Below are 22,654 nucleotides of genomic sequence, written 5' to 3'. Positions count from 1 at the left end.
TATGAGTAAAACAAAAAACAAACAGATAGTATTTGTGTGTCACAATGCTGCCTGGGGGAAATGAGTCCACAGTACAAGAATAGTCTGTATAGATATAACTTGATTTTTTTTTTTTTTAAATGTAGATGTACATGCCAAATCTTAAAACACACAAGGTTGATGAATACATGCTTTATATTTACAACAACACAAAAACAAGATATTATGTTATTGTGAAATAAGTCTAGACTAGGTTCACAGTCATTACGTTATTCTAAACCCAAAGTGAAAAGATTTGCACACTGCAGAGATAAACAAAGGTAAAGGACTGGTATTTAGCAGACCCTTTTATCCAAATCGACGCACAGAAAACTGCACCACCTCACCCAACAATGCAATACAATAGACAACAAACGAGGAAATAGAATCAGAAAAAAAGGTAGCCCTTACACTGCAATGAACTGTTTTATACAAGGAAAATGGTAACGCATCTCTAAACACGCTGACAAGTTTTACTACGGTGACTGGAGTTGAGTTCTTATTTATATGGATTGGACCAGGCACAAATGGGGCATTCTACCAAGCGCACAGCGCCACCTATTGGAATGCTCTACAATCTCCATGACTACGATGTCAACAAAGCTTTCGAGTTTGATGACATTCCGAAATAATGCCATAATAAGCAATATTTTGGCTGGACAACAAAATCCACCTCACCTCCCACCGCCCGGTAATGTTTACTTAATTACAGAAATCTCACAGGTGAGTGACTGTCTTGTCATAGTACACCCATATATTCTTTGAAGTCCGTTGATAGAGAAATGTAGAGATGAAATGTAGAAACTATTGTAAGCTACCGATAGGAATGATTTACCAGGTTTATGGTAATACTAGCTAACTTGAGAGTAACTTTTTCGAGAGCGACAGAATTGGGGTACTATAAACCAATATTGACATGACATTATTTGAAATAAGAAGTCGAGCTGGCCAACTGAATAGTTTACATGAAATCTTTCCTCAGAGGCTATGGCTGACAACGGCAGTGAAGTCAGGGTGTTTGTGCGCATCCGCCCGACTGCACGTTTCGCTCAGGAGCTCATTGAATACTTACCAGATGGAGAGGTATGTCTGGCATAATGTAGGCCTAATTGATGAATCAAACATCGAAGAATTAGGCATCGTTTTTCTGCATTTGTTTGGTAGCTTGTTAATGACAGATAGAAACCAAAGGACCTTCTGCGTCCACATCAAACTCACTCTGATGATATGGTCACCTAGTATTTCACCTAATTTCTCACTTAGACAATCAATATCCGTCAAAGAAGAGATTCTAAGAGGGATGTGGTGAACAACCAGCTGAGCTCCAGGTCTTTCCGGATGAGTGGAGTCCTGCATGATGTTTCCCAAGAGGACGTGTACAACACTGTAGCACACAATGTTGTTCTTGGAGCACTGGAAGGCTATAATGGTCAGTGTATTTTTAATGGGTGCCACCTCAACACAGAGTCATCATTAAGGGTCAGTTGGTTTGGTTTCACCCAGATTAGCAAAAGAACACATTATGACGTTATGGTTATGGTTATAGTATTTAGCAGACGCTTTTATCAACAGACATTTGGACAAAAGACAAAAAACAAAAAACAAAAACAAACAAAACGGCAGTTATTGAAATAAGCCCAATGAAAAATAATATTAGGTACCAATTGATAATCTTTATATTATTATTCTTATAACATCAACAATTCCAAATACCAAAACTATGACTATAGAGTAGGCCTCAAGCAAATTAAGTAATTAGACAGATGATAACCAAAATGTGAGTTTTTAAACACTTTTAAATGTACCAATGCTGTCACTGGAACAGACGACACTAGATAGGTCATTCCACCTACCACACCAGGTACCACGAACGAATAGAGTCTTGACTGCCATCTCTGACTGTGGAGGGACAGCAAAGGCAACAAACGCTCATCAGAGGAGCGAAGTGGAATAAAGGGGAATAAAGCTGAAAAATAGCATTTAAATAGGCAGGTGCCGATCCAGTGGCTGTCCTATAGGCCAGAGTGAGGGTTTTACATGTAATTCTAGCAGCTACCGGGAGCCAGTGAAGGGTGACCAGCAGAGGAGTTACATGTGTCCTCCTTGGTTGATCAAAGACCAAACGTGCCATTCTGAATTATCTTCAACAGTCTCACTATACATGTAGACAGGCATGTTAAAATCGCATTCCAATAGTCTAGTTTAGACATCATCATCATCATCATCATCATTGTTTATTCAGGGAGAATTGACTGAGCACAGGGCTCTTTTGCAGCAATGCCCTGATTGAGGCTACATAGTACAGAAGAACAATAAATTAACAAACCATAACAAAACAAAACAGACAAAATAAATTTAAAAAACACATTAAACAACTCAGAAATTAAGTATAAAAATAAATAAATAAAATAACATAAAGTATCAAAATTAAATCAGAGAATCATTTAAAACAACAGCATTGAGGCACATCCTTATTATCTAAAAGGCTCTTAAATTGGTTGACAGACAAATACTTGGTTAATTTCAACTCCACTTGAACAGTGTTCCATTTATGGGAAGCAAAGAACTTAAAAGCTATTTTACCTATATTACTTTTTGTAAGGGGGATTTCAAGGGAGATGAGGCTCTGTGACCGTGTAATATGACAGATGGATTTTAATTTTAAAAGTGACATGAGATAATTAGGCAGTTTTCCCACTAAGGCTTTATAAACAAATAAAATACAGTGTTTTTCCCTCCTGTCTGCTAGAGGGGACCAACCAACATTCTTGTGTAAGTTACAGTGGTGGGTCCTGAAAGCGTCTCCTGTAACAAAGCGAATAGCACTATGGTAAACAGAGTCCAGGAGTTTTAAGGTCAAGGGTGCAGCATACATGTAAACAATGTCACCATAGTCAAGAACTGACAAAATTGTTGATTGCACTATTTCCATTCGGTTTTCAAAAGTAAAACAAGATCTTATTCTATAAAGAGCACCCAGTTTAATTGTAACCTTCTTAGCTAGGTCAAGAACATGTGATTTAAATGACAGCCTATCATCTAGCCAGATACCTAGGTATTTAAAGCAAGGAACTTGCTCAATATTAGTCCCAGAACGGGTGCATATCCTATGGGTGGGGGGGGGGGGGGGGGCATTATTTCTACCATTGGAGAAAATCATGAATTTAGTCTTAGATTCATTCAGCATCAATTTGAGGGACTTTAGGGAATCCTGTACACAATCAAAAGCATGTTGAAGGTTTGAAACTGCTTGATCTATAGAGGGCGCTGAGGCATACAAAATTGTATCATCGGCATAAAAATGGACTTTGCAATGTTCTAGATAACCAGGGCCTGCATAATAAGTTGTGTACCATATTGTGCGAGATAGGGTCTGATCTTCCAAATATTATAGTGTGTGAACCCACAAGACCTCAAGACAGAAATTATAATTGGCAGGACAAACAACCTAAATCATTTATTTGTAATTTGGACCTTTTATTCAGGAACAATTATGTGCTTTGGGCAAACTGGGGCAGGGAAGACCTACACAATGACAGGAGCCACTGAGAGCTACAGGCAAAGAGGCCTCATCCCCAGAGCCATACAACAGGTACTGAGTCCCCAACAACTGCCAGCACACTTTACTGAAACACTGGCTGCTGCACAGATTCCTCCTGATTTCTCTCTGTCTGTGTGTCTCAACCACAGGTCTTCAGTGAGGTGGAAAATCGTTACAGTTACTCTTTCACGATCCATCTGTCATACCTGGAGATCTACAATGAGACTCTTTTGGACCTGTTGTCTTCAGTGCGCGGGACCAGGGCAGAGCCAGGTGGCCTGGCTGTGGTGGAGGAGGCACGAGGGGGCGTGTCAGTCAAGGGGCTCTCCCTACATCCAGTCCATAACGAGGATGAAGCCCTGAACCTGCTGTTTGAGGTCATGAGTGACCAGAGCTGACCACCGCACTGAACTTCACACACCATGTTACCTTCCATTCAGTTTAACTCGTTATTATTGCTGTTCCAGATGCTATAAATATTATAGTACATGGAACAAGATTGACTAAGGGTCTGTTATGGCAAATTAATTGATGAATTATGATATGATCAACCACATTCTCAGTGTATCTTTTCAAAGTTAACATGAGTAAGAAATTAGTGAAAATGAGTTATGTCAAATCTGTAAAGTGCTGATAAACAGTCTGCCATGGAAAGTTGTCTTAATTTTGTTGTGTGTGTGCATCTCCATCAGGGGGAGATGAACCGTGTCATTGGATCACATGCCATGAACAAGAACTCATCCAGGTCTCACTGCATACTCACCATTTACATGGAGGTAAGCGAAACACAGTTTCCCAACAGTCTTCCAAACACTGCATTGAGTATGCTGACCACAATGTGTTGAAATGCATTTTGCAGTCTCACTCCCGCACCTTATCAGATGCCAGGTATATCACCGCCAAACTGAACCTGGTGGATCTGGCGGGGTCTGAAAGGTTGGGAAAGACTGGGGTGAGTCCAGACACTGAAAACAATAATGCTTCACATCACACATCAGTATAAACTGAAGGAAAGAGTTTTTTTCTACACATCTGATTTTTACCTGATGTCTACTCACTGTGTTTCACTGTCTATCGCTCTCTATGTCTGTCTGTCTGTCTGTCTGTCTGTCTGTCTCTCTCTCTCTCTCTCTAGTCTGAGGGTAAAGAGCAGAAGGAGGCCATGAGCATCAACAGGTCTCTTTCCTTCCTGGAGCAGACTATCCTGGCATTAGCTGACAGGCGTAGGGAGCATGTACCCTTCAGACAGAGCAAGCTCACCCACTCTCTCAGAGACTCCCTGGGTGAGCCTTCCTACAAACTAAAACCTCACTGATCAGTCCTTGAGACATGTTCTCAGCTCTTCTGCACCTGTCGGTCTCACTCTGCTATTTATGTTGCTCACAGTCTCTCCCATACCTCCTTTAAGCTTAGGGCCACTCAGAATAATGGGGTGCAGTTTGATTTGAGACCTTAGGGAGGCTTCCCTGAAACTGGCTCTTTGTATGTTTTGTGCAGGTGGCAACTGTAACACCATCCTGGTGGCCAACATCTATGGTGAAGCTGCCCATATTGAGGAAACGGTGAGTATGGCCCTCAACATGTTGACATAGGAAGGAGGTCTGCTGCTATCTGTGGGTGAAATATTAATGACCACCTGATTGCCTTGACCTTTGCAGCTCACCACACTGCGGTTTGCCAGTCGGATGAAGTGTATCAAGACTGAACCAGCAGTCAATGAACACATAGACCCAGTGGTGAGTTTTTAAACTTTACCATTTAAAAAAAATGAATGTGCACTTAGGAAGCAAGCTATTGTGACTACATTGGTAGATAGTTCAAAGATGCTGTGTGTCTCTGCTCAGGTGCAGATGAAGAAACTGCAGAAGGAAGTCCAGCAGCTGAAGCAGGACCTAGCCATTCAGAACAATATGGTGTGTTTACTGTTCACAGTGTCTTTCTTTTTGAGAAGTTAAAGATATTATCCCTGCTGTACCTACATGTAGTACATAAATGGTAATCATTAAGTCTTTTAGAAGAGGCTTCGGAAGTACGGTGAAGACATTCTTCCTGGCTTTAAATTTTGCTTTAGGAATTACATGGACCACAATGGACTCAATTGTATACCATAGAGTTATCCTCTAACCACATATTTAACCACTACTGCTCTTTTTTTTGTCATAGTCAAACCGGATATCAGCGTCCTACGAGACACTCTCAGAGAGCCAGGTGGGAGAGATTCAGGAGCAGGTGCAGAGATTTATGGAGGGCAGCCTGGAGGAGATCAGTGTAAGAACCACAGTTATGTTCATAGGGAAAGGCATCAGATACATGAAGGTGGGAATCCTAAGAGATGGTTCAAAGGATAAGAGTAAGGAATGATACATAAGGAAGTGAATTGTGTGACTTGAGGTGTATTATCGGCTTGCACTAGTTGTAAATTGAATTCTTGTCCTAAAACTATATGATATGCTTCTATACTGAAAATGTGTAGAACATATACATGCAAAAATTAGAGTTCTATGCTCTATTTCAGACATGCAGCATAGGATTCTTTTTTTTTCTGGAAATAAAATGTCATTGAACAAAAATAAAAAAAAAGTGTTGCTAATAATTTTTCTCTCTCTTACTTTATAGATTGTGAACAACAGACAGGTTAAAGAAGTGTTCAAGCAGTTCAAACTGTCTGTTCAGTGAGTATATAGATATATAAGTATATAGATTTCACCATGACTTTCTGTTGTCCTTATGGCAAATAGACCAATACAGTGCCAGTCTCCTCTTGTCAGCCATGTTGAGTCACTGTGTGGGAACACTAAGACCTTTCCTCTTGATTCACTTTCTTGGCTGAGCTGCACTCCAATACCTTTGTGGTGTCAAATAGGCAGCAAGAGCAGAAGATGAGGGAGGAGCTCAGCCAGAACAACAGCCTGGCGGAGAAACCCGAGAGCATCCCCGGGTCCATCGTGGGCAAGGCAAGTCCAGAGCACAGCACACACACACACACATGGCAACCGCTAACTAAATGTTGATATCAGACACCCTGGTGTTGCTAATTTTCATCTACGACCTTACTTGTTTAGTCCAGGGGACCCATGGGGACAGTGGGAGAGGTCGAAGGTCGTGGCTTTGGGGTTGGAGTTGCCACCTTGTCTCAGAGACACATTGATGCTCAGAACCCCGGCAAGAACAAAACCAAAAAAGCTAAAGAGAATCAGTGAGTAGAGAGACCCCCCCCCCCCATCAGACCACTCCTGCTATGATGTTGGCTTAGCTGTAGTTTCCTGTGTTTGGGTGACCCACTACTCATGACCTGTGACCTTGCAGAGGTGGTCCTGTGAAGCAAACAGACGGTGCCCATAGGATGAACTCTGCCCAGGCTGCCCGGGAGAATATGAACGCTCCCTCTCAGGACCAGCAGGCTCTGGCATCCTCACAGCTTTCCTCCAGAGCCCAAAGCGTGATGGAGTATGTAGCCATCTTGATGTGTTCACTCTGTGTGTTACAGTAGTAGGCAGTTACTGTCACTTCAGATGAAATCATTAACCTTACGTTTCAACCAAACCACTGTACTACCTGACCATAATTTTATATCATAACCGTCCATCTTTTCTCAATCACACATCTAATTTTCTTCAAACTGACTGCAAATAATTACTTCTAATGTTCAGTTTGTATGCATGAGAATAACTACGTCCAACAGTAATTTAAGAGGTTACTAGTTCATTTAAAAAAAAGAAAAAACTGAGAGCTAGTAGCAGAATTAGTGGATAATGTATGGTGTAACCTACATTGGGTCATATCATAAAGTTGGTACAGCAACAAATTAAGAGATTATCAAACCCTCCCCTCCCCTCCACTTAGGCCCATTTTTTATTCTTACCTTCACGTCCACCTGTACCCCAAGGTCTCCACCACCTAAGGAGGAGGCGTTTGAGGACTTCAAAGAGGAGCAAGGGAGCGAGCTGAACCGCATCCTGCGGGAGAACAAGGCCGTGCTGCTGGAGCGCCGGGCTCACGTCCAGGAGCTCACTAGCAGTGTCAACGCCACCAAGCGCAAGATCGACCAGGCCACTGCCACCCTGCGCCAGAGCCAAGAGCTCAGGGACAGCCAGGGTATGAGAACACAAACGCACACACATGCACGTACACATTCCGTAACCCGCGTGCAGTTGGGAGAACCAGAGGATGTAAACGTTCCGTCACACCACAGATTATAATGAAGAGCCAGATTCTGTAAACCCATTCATTTAGGCAGTAAGAATCTGTGTGTGCCAGTGCCGTTCCAGCATTACTCCATACTGCTGTAGGGTCACAGATATGACTCAGCATCTCACATTTTTATAGCTTTTGTACAAAATATTGATATTTTTATTTTAATGCTTCCCTTTGGGATTGCAATTTAAAAACATGACAACATATTTGCAAATGGAATTGACCATGTGTAAGTGCCTCGTGCAATTCCAAGACTGCTTTGAACATTACCTGTACACAAACATGTGTTGAATTGTCTCTACCCTGGACCCAAAGGGCAGTTTGTGGGGTTAGATGGAAATCCTGTACTGGACGAGGCGGAGGTGACTCTGGTGCTGAAGCTGGGGGATCTGAAGGCCCAGTACCGGCAGGACTACCAGGACCTGTCCGGCACTAGGGCTGAAGTCAGCTACTGCCAGCACCTGGTGGATCAGTGCAGGATTCGCCTGCTCACAGGTCAGTTCAGCAGGGTCATTGAACACCTGCTAGCCTTTGCTAGCTCAAAGTTGGTGTGTTTGCATGATGAGGAACAGAAACCATATTTTGCCTTATGTTTGGGATTTGTTGTGTGTAAAGCCAAGGGGGAGATGTGGAAGACAGAGGGTCTACTTCTCACTCTTGCTGCGATACGAGGGAAGACATGTGATATAATCTCCTTATTAGTCACTCAAATGTGCATGTACACAGACAACGGTTTAAGTTCAGTTAAGTACTTGCTTTGAAGCCAATCTATAGTCTGAAAAGTCTTACTGGAAATGAAGCCTAAAAGCCAAAGCTGTGTTTACATCTACACGTGGTTCATGCCCTTGGTGGAAAAACAGGATCAGCGTATGCATGGGATGGCGGTGTTAGATAGCGATGGCTGACTATTTGGAGAAGTTGTGTTTATGTACGTGTGTGTTTGCATGCATGACAGAGTTTGAGAGCTGGTACAGCGAATCATTCCTGCTGCCAGAGGAGGTGCAGGAAGTACTGCGGGCAGGAGGGACCATCCGGCCTGGGCTGGTACCTGTGGAAAAAGCCTTAGCCCTGGTTAGTACTGGACCAGTCGCTATAGAAAAACACCCACCTGGATGGTACTGAATGACTGGAGAAAGCCTTCGCCCTAAATAATTAACCTGAATGAGCTTCTCCAGACTGAAAGCCTTAGTCTTGATTAGTAATGAATCAACCTGGTGTTGATTATGACATGACATGAGCTGGGAGTAATTTGTGTCCACATTGTGAGTGATTTCTCTAATAACTGCCTTTGTGTGTGTGTGTGTGTGTGCCAGGAAGAGGATGAGAAGGAGCGCTTTGAGCGTATGCGTTATAAATTGTTGGGCGAGAGCCCAAGTGCTATTTCCTTCTATAAGGCCCACATTCGAACAGTGAAGAGGGTAAGAAAACACACCACCAGGACAAGGCACACAGTAGGAGGAGCCAGTCTGCTATCTATCACACTCTACTGTCAATCTTACAAACTCACACACATTCACAACAGGACATCCCATACACTCACAGCATATGGACAATATGTCCAATTTTATTGTAGACAGCCACTAAAGCACCAATTACAGACCAACACTGAGAGAATAACCAATGGTGTGTGTGTGTGTGCAGAGGAGCAGTAACAGGAGCCATGCTGGAAGCTCCAGGAGGAACAGCACACCAGCCAACCCAGTGAAATTGCCCTCCATTCTCCCAGTCACCTGAGGGGGGCGATAACACACCACTACACAGACCCATCCTCTTCCCACTGCACTCTCTAAAGGACTCATCCTCTTCCTGCTGCACCCTTTAAAGGACCCATCCTCTTCCCACTGCACCCTCTAAAGGCCCTCACCTCAACTCCTCCTACACTTCATAGCACTGAAACGAGTATTGACAACACAGAAAAACACCTCCATACAGTTAAGAGGAACGCCTCAACGCTCAATCTCAATCACATTATTCCGCATTACCCTGGCCTGATGAAAATCCTTGGCAGTCAACAAAGGGAGATGAGATGTTGGTCACTTGGTCCTGGAATAGTCTTAGCCCATGAATAAAACATTAATACACTTTACCACAAAGAGTTGTCCTATTATATTGTTATGTTTCTTAAAGAAAAGCTCAACCCGGATACCAATACTGAATAACTTACTACTGACTCAGGTAACTAGAATTTATAGTTTTGTAATGATTTTGTGAGATGCTATATTAGTCTCAGCTGGTTTAACCGATTGAAGACAAAAGGTACAGTGATAACAATACACACAAACAAAAAATAACTATATGAAAAGTAACTATAAAAGGTTCAGACATTTGTTTAACCTAAGAAGGAAACCACTTGATTGTGTTTGCATCAGGCTTCTCCAGAAGAGCTGCTTGTCAGGGATCACAGGTCAAGGATAAGCTGACTGAGGATTCATGCACAGGGTGTTTTCCACACTGGCTGAGGTGCACCTGCTAATGTTCACGCTCAAATCGCACAAATTGAGAACACAGCCCCAAGTCGTCATGTTAAATGAAAAGTAAACTTTATTATTCCTGAACCACAAAATAGACTTCTTTGGTTGTACAAATTCACTAGTTACAGTCTTGGATGAACTCTAACCCTTGTCCTCACGCCCTCTGCCCTCCCACCCATTTGCAAAACCCTCCCTCCCGCCCCGCATCCTCCCCTTCCCAAGAGAAGAACGAACCAAAAAAAGATGATCAAACAACTGTCCTGTAATGGAACATGAAATTATAATAATGTAGTGAATCTCGTTAGTTTGGAGAACCATGATTTTGACTGCTGGTTTTGGGAAAGAAAACCAATAGAAAGAGCTAAAATCAGCCATTCCCATAAGTGTTATCAACCAAACTGAATTTCAGTCAGTGAAAGCAAAATGGAAAAGCAAAACATAAACCAAAACAAATAAAAACAAAACAAAAATAAAAACAGGATAAAAACAACAGGCGCTAAGATTAGTAAAATTAAATTAAAAACACAAATGCTATTTTCTTGATATGATTCTTCAAAACAAACCCCTCCAAATGCAGGTCTGAAGGCTGTCCGCTCGAGGAAAGACTGTATTCTGAAAGCTCAAAAATAAAATACATTTCTCTATCTCTCTTTTTTTTCTATGGGAAGGATTAATCTCTCTCCCTCTTCAGAAAAACAAGAAATCAATGCAGCACTATAGCCAATATACAGGCAGGGAGCAGTTGGAGCTCATCTACGCTCAGGACTTGACTGTGGTGTGAACCAGCTCACATTAGATGAGTGTTTCCTTTCACCTTTCATGTTATTTGTACATTATTCACATGACCATAAACATTTTTCAGTGGCTTCAGATTTAAATTAATCATTCATATGGTAAAAGATACTTAAAAAAAATAAAACAGTAAAAATGAGCTACTACCTCCACAAGCATGTCTGGAGCACCCCCAGAAAGCAGATATGTTTAATGAGTTTTATAAACAACTAAACAAAGCAAATATGTCTGCTTGTGTTCCCTCCCCATAAACAAGAAAAGGAAAGCATGGTACCATTTAGTCCATATGGAGATGAGATGAACTGCTCCACAACTGGCTCTTAAAAGTTATGGTCAGATGATTGCATGTTTATCTGCAAACTGTGGGTATGGATGTGTGTGTGTGTAAAAGAACAAGCATTTGGATTGTTCTCTTGCTGTCTTCTCCAGTATATAGTCACATTCTGTGGACTAACCCTGGAAAATAGTAACATGGTCCAGGGAAAAATATGAATCATCTCCAACTGGTCCAGAAAGACCACATACTGCTGGCAACTGCAGCGCTGGGAAATCAACGACAGAACCAGCCAATAGGCTGATGCCTGGTTTTATTCATTATTATTATCTTTAAATCTCCTCTCCCAGACAGTGTTTGACGAGCAAGTGGTCATACAACATAAACCGTCCAGTTCAAAAGGGATCACAACAGCCACTTCCTACTTTCAATTTGAAAATATCGCGATTGTTGGGAGAGCATCAGTGCCTTGTCTGATGTGACGTCTTCACGCAAGACACCCAAATATGGATCCAAAAGATACAAGTTTCAGAGAAGAAGAAAAATACAATTACATTCATCTGCATAACTCTGAAGCAAGCTGCAATTCACACATGGAGGATATGACAGATTGCCAGATATGCCATGAATTTAAAGCTCTGTGACAAGGCCTCGAGTTTGAAAAGAAAGGAAAGCTTCCCAACAGACACACAGAGCAGTGGGACTGTGCCAGGCTCTGCACCACCTTTCTCCTGCCCATGAGGTAATTGGTGCACCCAAAAATAAGACCCCCACCCACCCACCCACCCTTTCTGGGATGATGTCCACTTTGAAAAATGTTTGAAAACACCTGAAAATGACAAGATCACAATAGAGAGGACTTCAAATGGGTTTCTGGATTAACCTGGTGGGCATTAGGACTAGTGGACTGGGGGTAGTGAAGGTAGCAGTGTCTCTCCCCTCAAACTGCAACAGGATCCCTCTAGCATAGTCCTAGTCATAATCAGCATATTTAGTTAGTACAACAGCAACTACATCTCTTTACAGTTTTTTTTCTCTCTTCATACAACAATTGTCTTTTTTGACATTAAAATACTAGGTGTGAATAAAAAAAACAACAACAACAAAAAAACAAAACAAACAGCGTGAGTTGTCAGTTTAAAATAATTCAGCTTCTAAAACGCAAACTGAAGGCCGGCTGGGAGAGAATGAAAAAATGGTGAGATGAATGAAAGAAGTGTTGGTGGTCTTGTAGCATCACTTCTGCTCTTTTGTCCAGCACCGAGCACCAGGAACATGTGGTTTCCCTGGCCAGCCCTGGACTCTGAAAGGCAGGACCGGCGTCCAGAAGACGAGGAGCTGGAGTGGCGAACATGTCCATGGACACCCCTTAAGGTTGTGGCGGTGGGGTGAGTCGATTCATCTTGGTGCTTTGATCTGAAAGCTGGTCTGTAAATGTGTGTGTGTGTGTGTTTTAGAGTGTGTGATTACTGTGAAGTATCTCTATGAGTACTTGTGGGCATTAGTGTTCCAACTTCCATCTTAGTCATTAGTGTTTGAGAGAGTGTGTTTGCATGTGTGGTTACGATTGTGTCTATCGTGTGTGTGTGTGTGTGTGTGTTATGTGGGCACTGCCGTCTCCAGGCTGCGGCGAGCCTGGCGGAGTTTGCGTTTGTTGCTGTAGAGAGCCATCTCCTCCAGAGCAGAGCTGCCCACCACAGCAGACACTTCCACATCAGCACCCACTGCTAGAGAGAGATAGATGGAGACAGAGAGAGATGGAGCGATAGAAAGACAAGAAAGAAGAGCAAGAGAGAGTCAGATAAAGACAGATTAAAATGAGTTTGTAAGCATGTGTAACTGACCAGCCCAGCCCAGCCCAACCAAGCCCAGCCCAGCCCCTCTCCAGCAGAGCAGGCTGCTGGAGGGTAAGCCTCCCCTGTAACACCGCTTGCAGCAGGTTGAGCAGTAAGAGCCGCAGGAGCAGCAGCAGGACTAGGACTAGGAGTAGGAGCCCAGCCGTAGAGCCTGCTGTCCTGGGAGGAATGCACAGCTCCAGTCTGCGCTGCCTGAGTGGGACACTCCTCTGCTGACACCCCACCACCGTTAAGAAAACCTATTTTTAAATCCCCTGCAGTGCAGCTGGGTGTAGAGGCGGAGAGAGGGAGTCAGGACTGCAGCTGCACCTCCACACAGGCAGACAGAGGCTCCACACACTTCTCTTCTGGTGGTCAGGGAGGAGGAGGTACAAATACTTAAATCACGTCCAGAATAGCCTGTAATGCTTTTAGTTACCAATGGCAAATTGTGTTGAAATAAAAGTAGTCGGGAACACAGCTGTACTTTTACGATTCAAAGATGACATGGCTTTTGTAAATGACAAGTATATGTAAACTTGGAGTAGGTCTAGACTGTATGATTTACAGATGATGATAACTAAGACTTTCATCAGATGCTATAAATGTGGCATAAAATGCATTACAGCATTAACACGTAGGCTGTACAGAGTGCAAACACACCCCCCTGTGGATGTTACAACTGACATTCAAGATGTACTCAATGTAGTCTAGTTGTAACCTAGTTTTTTTTAAGCCATTGCGCCCTGCGACTCCCAGAGAAGTGTGTGGCAAGAGGTGGCAGCGGGCACCATAAGCCGCACCTTTGCCCAAAGAGAGAAAGGATGACACAGGAGAGGAAGGGAGTGGTGTGTCTGAGCCTCCACGGTCTGCCTGGTCAAACCACTGTGGAATTCTCCAACAAGGTTATTTCACAACGCAACCTTAAATACACGCTCATACAATGCTGTGTGTAGACATACTTATGACACACTCATGCACACACACACACACACCTGCAATTTTAGATCAAAACTACAAAAAACACAAGCTCAAACATTTGAACGAAGGGTGTTCAGTTCTATCCTCATGCAGGATGTGTGTGTGCTCATTAATAGGGTGTAGTGTGTGCACACACACAGACAGACAGACACACACACACACACACATACAGGATTAAGTGGCAGTACCGCATTCAGTTCTGCCCTATATGCCCTGCCTAATAGATGAGCCACTGTTTATAGCAGTTCTGAGCACTGTTGAAGCGAAGAGGTTTGTATACACCCACACACAAATTCCCAGACTCATTCACCTGAAAGTACACAGTGCAGCAAGACAGCAGGTACTCTGTAAACCAACAGTTTGAGAGTTTGAGAGACAGACAGCAAACCCTCACAGAGACACCTCACAAGAAGCACCTGGAAAGTTTGCCCCGTTTCCTAGGCTGACAGGCATTTCTAATTGGTCGACGCCTGACAAGTCGACCAACTGACAGCTGATTGACTGATGCTAAGTAGCACTGTTGAGTTGGTTAATTTCACATCAATACAAATCTGAGCAGCAATGGGATGTAAGCGAGCACACACTCTCATACACACACATGAAAAAGAGTCCTACCAATATCAGAGGAAGACTTATCCCAGGAAGTCACCTGTATTCGAGAGGATAACACAGATGAAAACGATACACAGTTCTATCTCTACAGGCCTTCGTCCTGCAGGGTACACAGAATCTAGTTCCTCCCCCGAGAAGAGTTGGGGCAGTGCAGTGTTCTTACCTGGGTTGCTGGAGCCGTCGTCAATGTAGCGCATGTTGTCAGAAGTGTCAGGAGACTGAAAGAGAGGAGAGGAGGGAACGTTAGAAACCACAACAACAGTTGAAACAGCTCCCCAGGAGAAGGTCGCCATGGAGACGGAGACGAGAAGCGCCACAGGAGTGCCATCCCAGCCGGCTCATTTCTGCACACCACTGCAGCGGATGCTGTTAGATGTTGTTTTTTAACCATTCTGCCTGATGTTGAGAGGAGGGGGGCAGTTTCAGCCTCCAGCCACTAGATGGCAATGCACGAAACTGCTGCCTCATTTTCTCAAACTGGTGTTAGGAGCACATTAAAACAGGGGAGGTGGGTTAGTCTCACAGCTCCGAGCATAGTTGGCAGCCACCTTGCATAAGCCTTCTGCCAGTTCATTCCCATATAAGCACAGAAAGACACGACAAGCGTTTCCAGAGAAAGACAACCAGACAATACACAACACACAATAAACACCACCATAAGACAATTTCACTCTACCAACAGTCACAAAGCATGCAAACCACAGACATTCACTCTTAACAGTAAATGTGTGCATGTGTAAAGCCCACTTCGTTGGGCACCTGGTTGAGTAATGCAACACTTTCCCATTCCCTATATATTCAGACCAATCCTTCTCCAGCTCAGTGGTGTATGGTGGGAGTGATCCTGAAATGATCTCATTCTGATTTAAACTTACTTTAAACAAACAGGGTAACTGCAGTCTGGAGAGGGGGTTTGGTAAAAGCACTAGTTAAGTATGTGAGAAAGGAGGTCTTTAGAGCAGGTACAATACCCACACCACACACACACACACACACACACACAGAGTAAACCCATCCACTCTACACAATGCTCTGAATTAGAACAGCAAGGACAGTCCATCACACCCCAACACAAATACAATTTGCGGAACACAATGGTGAGACACCAACCACTGACAAACACCCAGGCACCAAACTCAACACACAAGCTCCCACATGTGCCCCAACCCCCCCCCCCCCCACCTCCAGGTCTCCTGCTCTCTCTTTTAAAAAGACTCAGCCACCTGAGATACATTACAGTCTAAACCTGTACACACCTAAATAAGAACTGGCCACCATCAGGTGCGATGTTTATGAAGTGAAACTGAAATATCAAGCAGCTTTGTTCTTGCTAGTGCCTGATGCCACGATTCATGTACTGTCGGAATTAATTGCTGCGTGACTGGTGAGACTGCTTGAACTGCTTCCGCTTATGGAGCTGGGGGGGAATTAAAGGGAAGCTTGAAGTAAAAGAGATTCTCCCACAATCTCAGAGCACCATATTAGAGTGGCTGCCCACTTGTTGCCACCTGTTAAGAGATTAACAAAAGCACCCTCTACTGACATCTCCCATAGCACCATTAGTTAAAAGGAAAAGCAGGAAGTGGAAACTGTTGTAAGCAGAGGTATGCAGAGGCTCCCTGCAGCCAAGGCTCGAGCCAAAATGGCGGTTGATCTTTAGGCTGCAGCGCTGTGGATGTAGGTGGCTCTGAGAGGCTCACTGGCAAGTAATCTTCGGGGGAAAGGCTGAAGGGGGGAGAGGAGGGCAGGAGAGACGGGAGGAGTGGCTAAGGGGTTGAGGGTCCGTGGAGAGGAGCATGCAGGTAATACCTGGATGTCGTAAACAGGTTTGGAAGAAGGAATGGCAGCAAACTGTCGGTAGTCAAACTTCTTTTCTGACAGGGACTAGAGAAGGATAGCAAATAGGAGTGAGCGATTAAGAATCAAAGAAAGGAGGGATGGTGAAATTGGGGAGGAGAGGAATAAATGATAGGAGAGCAGGAAAGGAGGTGAAATGGGGAAGAAAAAAATGGGGGAAAAAGGACAGCAACAGAAAAAGGTGTGAAGGAGGGGAGGAGGAGAAAGAGACGGAAGAAGGTGGCGTTCTTATGATGTACATGAGCGCTGATCTGAGGAGCTGTGCTAGCTACAGTGACTGATGTGTGATAGGTGAATACTAAAAGCCTTTAAAATGTTAAGCCTTGATGAAAATGAAGATAAATTAAATAATGGGAATGTTGTAGATGACCCTGACTTATGCGGTGAGAGCTCACTAGGGATGGTACTAAGCTGTGAGTGGCGTTAAGCTGTAGGTGAGGCCTGAGGTGGCTCAGTGGGGTTGTGGCCACACTCTGCCTTGCACCACCCTGCTGGAAGACAACAGACAACCACTGATCCAGGAAGTAGAAAAGATGCTTGTCCTTACCAGTCTGCCCGGTGACGTCACACCTCGAGGACTGATGTCTGTATGAGTAAGATACAATTATGTCATTATAGTTTAGTTTTCATTCATTATAGTTTTAGATATTATAGTTGAATGCTAATGGACTGTTAATGGCTGTTCTGAGAGGATGGTGCGCACCTTCCAGAGGCGTGGGGGAGGGGGTGGGGGCCGGCGAGGGGGACTCGGCCAGCTGGTCCAGTGTGCTGCGCTTCTTATTCTCCTTGGACTTGGCGATGACCATCTGAGCCTTCAGGGCGTCCTGCTCCAGAGACTTCATCCTGGTGGAGAGAGAGAGAGGAGGTTAGAGACCAGGCTGGGACAGGGAGGGAGATAGAGAGCGAAAGGAAGAGTGAGGGAGAGACACAAATGGATGAGAAAAGAGAGAGAGAAAAAAAAAGACAAGTAGAGACATAGATTGGGCTTAACACTACAAGGCAGAGAGCATGAGATGGCAAAGTCTAGAGATGGAGAGATTGAATAAATGGGAGAGGGAGCAAACAAGACATTGAAGAGGTAAAGACACAGCTATGGAGAACAAAGAGGACAAAATGGCAAAAGGTACATAGTATCAGAACATGTGGATGCAGCCGTTAATGGACAAGACAGCATGACCACAGTGTGTAGTTAGACAATGCGTCAGACAGCTGGTTAGAAACAGGGATGATCAGAGAAAAGCCAATGTTATCAATCAATAACAATGATCAATGTTATTGAGCGGCAAAGCCATGAAAATTCATCCAAGAGAGCGAAAAGAAAACAGAGCGACAGGATAAGCCAAAGGGAAGATACACACACAGAATAAAAAGATCCAAGAGCAAGAAAGCCTTAAATGTTGGTAGAAAATTAGATAGCTGAGAGAGAACAAAATGGTGAAATAATAAGGAGGGGAAACGGATGAAGTAGGAGGGAGAAAGAAAGAGAGAGAGAGAGAAAAAAAGAAAGACGAAAAAGAAAGGATAAAAAAAAAAAGGGGCAAATTGACCAAAACAGTGCAACTCAAAGTGCAGGTGTGTGATCGTGCAAAGCTAGCAGAACGTGGCTTTTGCTGGATCACTTGTCATTGGGCTTGGACAAGTCAGTCCCCGGACCTGGCAACCCTAGCATTCTAATGCCCCCCCCCGCGACCCGCTGTCAAGCAGCCCAGAGCACAGCCCCCAAGATGCATTGTGACTGGGCACGGCAGGGCAAGGGCAGACCTGGGCTGGGAGGAGGAGGAGGAAGAGGGGTTGGGATTGGTGTTGGCACTGGCTTGCGACGCCCGCACTCTGGACTGGTACAGTCTCTTGGCCAGATCCTGCTCATACTGCCTGACATCCTCCTCCAGGCCATAAGGCCTACACCAATCACCCATCACAGAGAGAGACAGAGAGGGGGGGAGACAGGATGGAAGGAGGGAAATTGGGGAGAATAAGAGGAGAGAAAAGTGGAGGGAAGACAATGGGAGAAAAAAAGGAATGAGGAAAGTCACAGAGGAGAATGGGAGAAGAGGAGAAGCATGTGGCAAAGGAAGGGGGAAAGAGACAGGGCCATAAACACACACAGACACACACACACAGAGAAGGGAGGAGGAGAGGAGAAAACAGGACAGAAAAGGAAGTAAAACACCAAGAGGAACAGGAAAAGCAAAAGGGAGAGAAAGACTGAGGAGCCACCAGAGCAGATTCTAGTAGGCCAATGGAGATAGATACCTCACATAAGGTTACATAAGTTACATAGGCTACATATGAAAAGTTACATATTAACAATGTATGTGATCTAACCTCTTCTAGAGACAAGAGACAATGTTTTGTTCTCTTAATAAATGAATGTCAAATCATGAATTTGTGTTAAATACATTTGCACTGCTTAACATAACCTTTGCTTGGCATTTGGCTGCAACCCAAAGCAGAAGTACAAACACAGGCGAAAGTGACAGAAACACCTCTGGGCTCAGGGGACTACCAAAAAGGGGTCTTCACAGACAGATACATTAGGAGGAGAGAATATGGAAATACAGTGGGAAGAAAGAAGGATAGAAGGGAAGAGACTCTGGAACCTCCTGATAAACTCATTAAGGATGTTCTCTGTACAAACATGTCTGCTTCAATTTTTCCACTCGAAGTGCCATTGCTACCTCTGGAAAATCTGCAACATACGGATGTCTTCTTTGGTATGCCTGTACTGTTAGAGAGGTTGTGTTTGTGAGTATGTATGGAGGCAGTATTTGAATACGTGAGTATGTTTGTGTGAGTGAGTATGTATGGGGGCAGTATATGAATATGTGAGTGTGTGAGTGTGAGTATGTATGGGGGCAGTATATGAATATGTGAGTGTGTTTGTGTGAGTGTGAGTATGTATGGGGGCAGTATATGAATATGTGAGTGTGTTTGTGTGAGTGTGAGTATGTATGGGGGCAGTATATGAATATGTGAGTGTGTTTGTGTGAGTGTGAGTATGTATGGGGGCAGTATTTGAATATGTGAGTGTGTTTGTGTGAGTGTGAGTGTGAGTATGTATGGGGGCAGTATTTGAATATGTGAGTGTGTTTGTGTGAGTGTGAGTATGTATGGGGGCAGTATTTGAATATGTGAGTGTGTGAGTGTGAGTATGTATGGGGGCAGTATTTGAATATGTGAGTGTGTTTGTGTGAGTGTGAGTATGTATGGGGGCAGTATTTGAATATGTGAGTGTGTTTGTGTGAGTGTGAGTATGTATGGGGGCAGTATATGAATATGTGAGTGTGTTTGTGTGAGTGTGAGTATGTATGGGGGCAGTATTTGAATATGTGAGTGTGTTTGTGTGAGTGTGAGTATGTATGGGGGCAGTATATGAATATGTGAGTGTGTTTGTGTGAGTGTGAGTATGTATGGGGGCAGTATATGAATATGTGAGTGTGTTTGTGTGAGTGTGCGCTACCTGGCTGCTCTCCACATTGCCCTCTTCTCGGCCTCCAGGGCACGCTTCTCACTGGGCGACATGTCCTTGTCCGAGGCCACGGCCAGCTCGGGGCTCTGCATGCGCACACGCTCCTGGTGCCTGCGCTCGGCCTTGGCAGTCCGGATGGGCGCTCCAGACTCACCACCACCAGGGTACATGGGCACCAGTCTGCGCACACACCCAAATAATTAAACACATTTCAGTAAATTCAAATGTGTGGTATACGATGATTCAGCCAACTTGAGTGTCCATCTATACACCAGTGGTGTTAGGTTTAGAATACTCACCCAGTCATGGAGTTGGGCCTCTGGTCCAGTCTGAAGGACTCCTCCATGGAGTTTCTCTGGGAGTCTCCCCTACCATCTACTAATGAAGGCCTACATACATGCACCAGACATGCATAAGATCATTAGTTAACCGTCAGATGAAGAAATAAGTACTTTCAAGGGTAGTGTAGAACTGTAGGTGGAAGAGTCCTAGTGAGAGATGACTAGACCTGTGTGCATGAGTGTGTGTATGAGTGTGTGTTGACATACCCTGGTGTTCCACAGTAGCTGGGCGGTGGGGTGCTGTAGTTGGGGGGCGTAGCACACTGCCTGGGGGGCGTGGCCGAATGGGAGCTGTTCCCACCCACACTCTCCACCTTATACTCCACGCCATCCAGCACCACCTTCCCACTAGCCTTCATCGCCGCCACCTGCTTAGCAAGGTCGTCCTCTTCTTCCTCATCTTCGTCGAGCAAGAAGTCCCGTGCACTCTGGTCGAACCGCTTGGCTGAGGAAACAAAAAACAGTCCAAATTGTAGAGGAAAAATGCTGGAGCGGAGCGGCAGTTCGTGCCTTCATTTTGAACAGGTAAGTGAATCTCAGTGCAAGTTAGAAGCAACTTAAAAAGGTAAGCAACCAACCTTCCTCCTCCTTCATCTTTTTCAGGTCATCCTCCCCCACCAGGGACACGCGGGGCTTGGGCTTACTGTCTGGAGTCTGCTGCTTCACGTCGATCTCAAAGTACTTCTGCCGATCCCTGAAGGACCGCTGCTCTGGGCTGTCCTTTCCACTAGGACTGGGTGTCTGTTAGAGAAGAATACACAGATTAGGCAGTTACACGGATCTGGGATTGGGATTGCCCACGGTGATCCTGACCGGTCTAGCGTTCATGGGGTAGGCTACATTACTATTTTGAGAAGCAATGACTTCTAGCTTACAGCCCAAGACAATTAGAGAAGACAACAAGAAGAGACACCTTCATCAAGTCAAGCCCTTCCATGATGATGAGAAGAGAGAAAGAAAGGGTCCCACTGTTGCCACCATTGCAGAATTCAACTGCAAAGCCCATTATTCACAGTGCCACCATTCAACATGCAACAATTTGAGCTTGAGGGTAATTAACACAGGATCTTAACCATCAACTGGTATGTTTGTATCCATCAGATAAAAAAACAACCAAAAAAAAAAAAAAAAAAAAAAAGAAAACCCTTGTCCCATTGCTAGAAACAAGGCAGGATTAAATTAAGTGCTTTATTCAAAGTAGCCCCCACCACCACCACCGAAGCAGAACCAACACAGCCCAGCAGAAGGGGGGCGATGCCAGGCTTTACGGGGGATACCTTCATCTCCACAGAGGCCCGTGAAAGACGTGGCACTGCCGCCAGACTCACGTAGTCACGGCGATCTGAGGCGAGGGAGGGGTGGGGAGAGACAGAGTCTGGTCCCTCATCCACCTCCTCCTCATCCGCAAACACATCATCTCTAAGACTGGGCTGAAGGGGGCCGCAAACATCACCAGTCACATTACTCTCTCACACCACTCTCACCTCTGAGTCTGGCAGTAGGAAGACACTGCCTCTACAGCACTGGTCAACAACAACTGCCAGGTGCTACTGTGATATGCATTGACATGCTTAAACATATCATATATGACATACAGGCACTTAAACAAGTGAAGCATATAGTTATTGTAATCATCGGTGCTCCTCCCTCTTGTTTCTGCCACTAATAACAGGTAACTGCTAAAGCAGTGCAATCCTTGTGAAAGTGTATTGAAGATGTTATCCTATCTTACCTCAGGAGATGGCTGTACAGGGTGGACATTGTTGTTCCGTTGAACATATTTGTCCTGTGAGTCGGAGAGAGAGAGAGAGAGAGAGAGAGAGAGAGAGAGAGAGAGAGAGAGAGAGAGAGAGATGAAGGGAGAAAGTGCGAGAGAAAAGAAGGGAGAAACCAGAAGGGTAAATAAAAAAAGAACAAGGTAACTGGAAATAATGAGCTAAATAATCTTGACATATTTACACTTAAAGCACCAATGTCACAACAAGAGGGCAAGCAAGCAGGGGAGGGAGGACAGTGCAGATGTGCAGTGAATGCCTCAGGCTGTGTCTGTGTGCTTGTGGAACTGTACCCTGTGTGAGCTGTGTGCGGTCAGGGTTCCATAAAGCCATGTCTGGGTGCTTGTGTGAGCTGTGTGAGGTTAGGGTTCTGTAAGGCTGTGTCTGCGTGCTTGTGTGAGCTGTGTGAGGTTAGGGTTCTGTAAGGCTGTGTGTAGTTGTCTGTACTGTTAGTTTGGGTATCCATACAATGCTGTGCAAAACAAGACGACCGT

General features: G+C 44.5%; 2 protein-coding genes across 4 annotated transcripts in view; one reads left to right on the top strand and one right to left on the bottom strand.

Annotated features, from left to right (window-relative positions):
- Positions 1 to 530: 530 nt before the first annotated feature.
- Positions 531 to 9,675, top strand: kif9 (kinesin family member 9). The gene is made up of 21 exons (XM_031583633.2): positions 531 to 741; positions 1,001 to 1,101; positions 1,282 to 1,447; positions 3,504 to 3,610; positions 3,709 to 3,936; positions 4,252 to 4,335; positions 4,419 to 4,511; positions 4,695 to 4,842; positions 5,057 to 5,121; positions 5,218 to 5,295; positions 5,404 to 5,472; positions 5,723 to 5,827; positions 6,176 to 6,231; positions 6,423 to 6,513; positions 6,622 to 6,755; positions 6,866 to 7,006; positions 7,446 to 7,654; positions 8,069 to 8,248; positions 8,709 to 8,824; positions 9,067 to 9,171; positions 9,395 to 9,675. Exons 2-21 carry the CDS (start codon positions 1,006 to 1,008, stop codon positions 9,485 to 9,487), a joined length of 2,364 nt encoding a protein of 787 aa, XP_031439493.1. The 5' UTR covers positions 531 to 741; positions 1,001 to 1,005; the 3' UTR covers positions 9,488 to 9,675.
- A 596-nt stretch (positions 9,676 to 10,271) lies between these two features.
- The window catches only part of scrib (scribble planar cell polarity protein), a 79,501-nt gene continuing 67,118 nt past the window's right edge, over positions 10,272 to 22,654 (bottom strand). The window contains exons 36-47 of one of the 3 annotated variants that reach the window (XM_031583630.2): positions 22,118 to 22,171; positions 21,663 to 21,815; positions 20,964 to 21,126; positions 20,593 to 20,830; positions 20,344 to 20,433; positions 20,036 to 20,224; positions 17,279 to 17,418; positions 17,123 to 17,160; positions 16,528 to 16,602; positions 14,882 to 14,936; positions 14,722 to 14,755; positions 12,877 to 13,017 (exon numbers count right to left, since the gene is read on the bottom strand). In XM_031583630.2, the coding sequence (XP_031439490.1) occupies positions 14,739 to 14,755; positions 14,882 to 14,936; positions 16,528 to 16,602; positions 17,123 to 17,160; positions 17,279 to 17,418; positions 20,036 to 20,224; positions 20,344 to 20,433; positions 20,593 to 20,830; positions 20,964 to 21,126; positions 21,663 to 21,815; positions 22,118 to 22,171 (1,212 nt within the window). In that variant the 3' untranslated portion in view covers positions 12,877 to 13,017; positions 14,722 to 14,738. Of the gene's footprint in view, positions 13,018 to 14,721; positions 14,756 to 14,881; positions 14,937 to 16,527; positions 16,603 to 17,122; positions 17,161 to 17,278; positions 17,419 to 20,035; positions 20,225 to 20,343; positions 20,434 to 20,592; positions 20,831 to 20,963; positions 21,127 to 21,662; positions 21,816 to 22,117; positions 22,172 to 22,654 lie in introns of all 3 variants that reach the window. The other 2 variants (XM_031583631.2, XM_031583632.2) reach the window with 2 other exon arrangements.

The sequence above is a fragment of the Clupea harengus genome, chromosome 17, assembly GCF_900700415.2.
Source record: "Clupea harengus chromosome 17, Ch_v2.0.2, whole genome shotgun sequence".
Taxonomy (NCBI): Eukaryota; Metazoa; Chordata; class Actinopteri; order Clupeiformes; family Clupeidae; genus Clupea; species Clupea harengus.
Note: the sequence above shows the minus strand (reverse complement) of the source record. Positions and strands in the feature narration are given on the sequence as shown.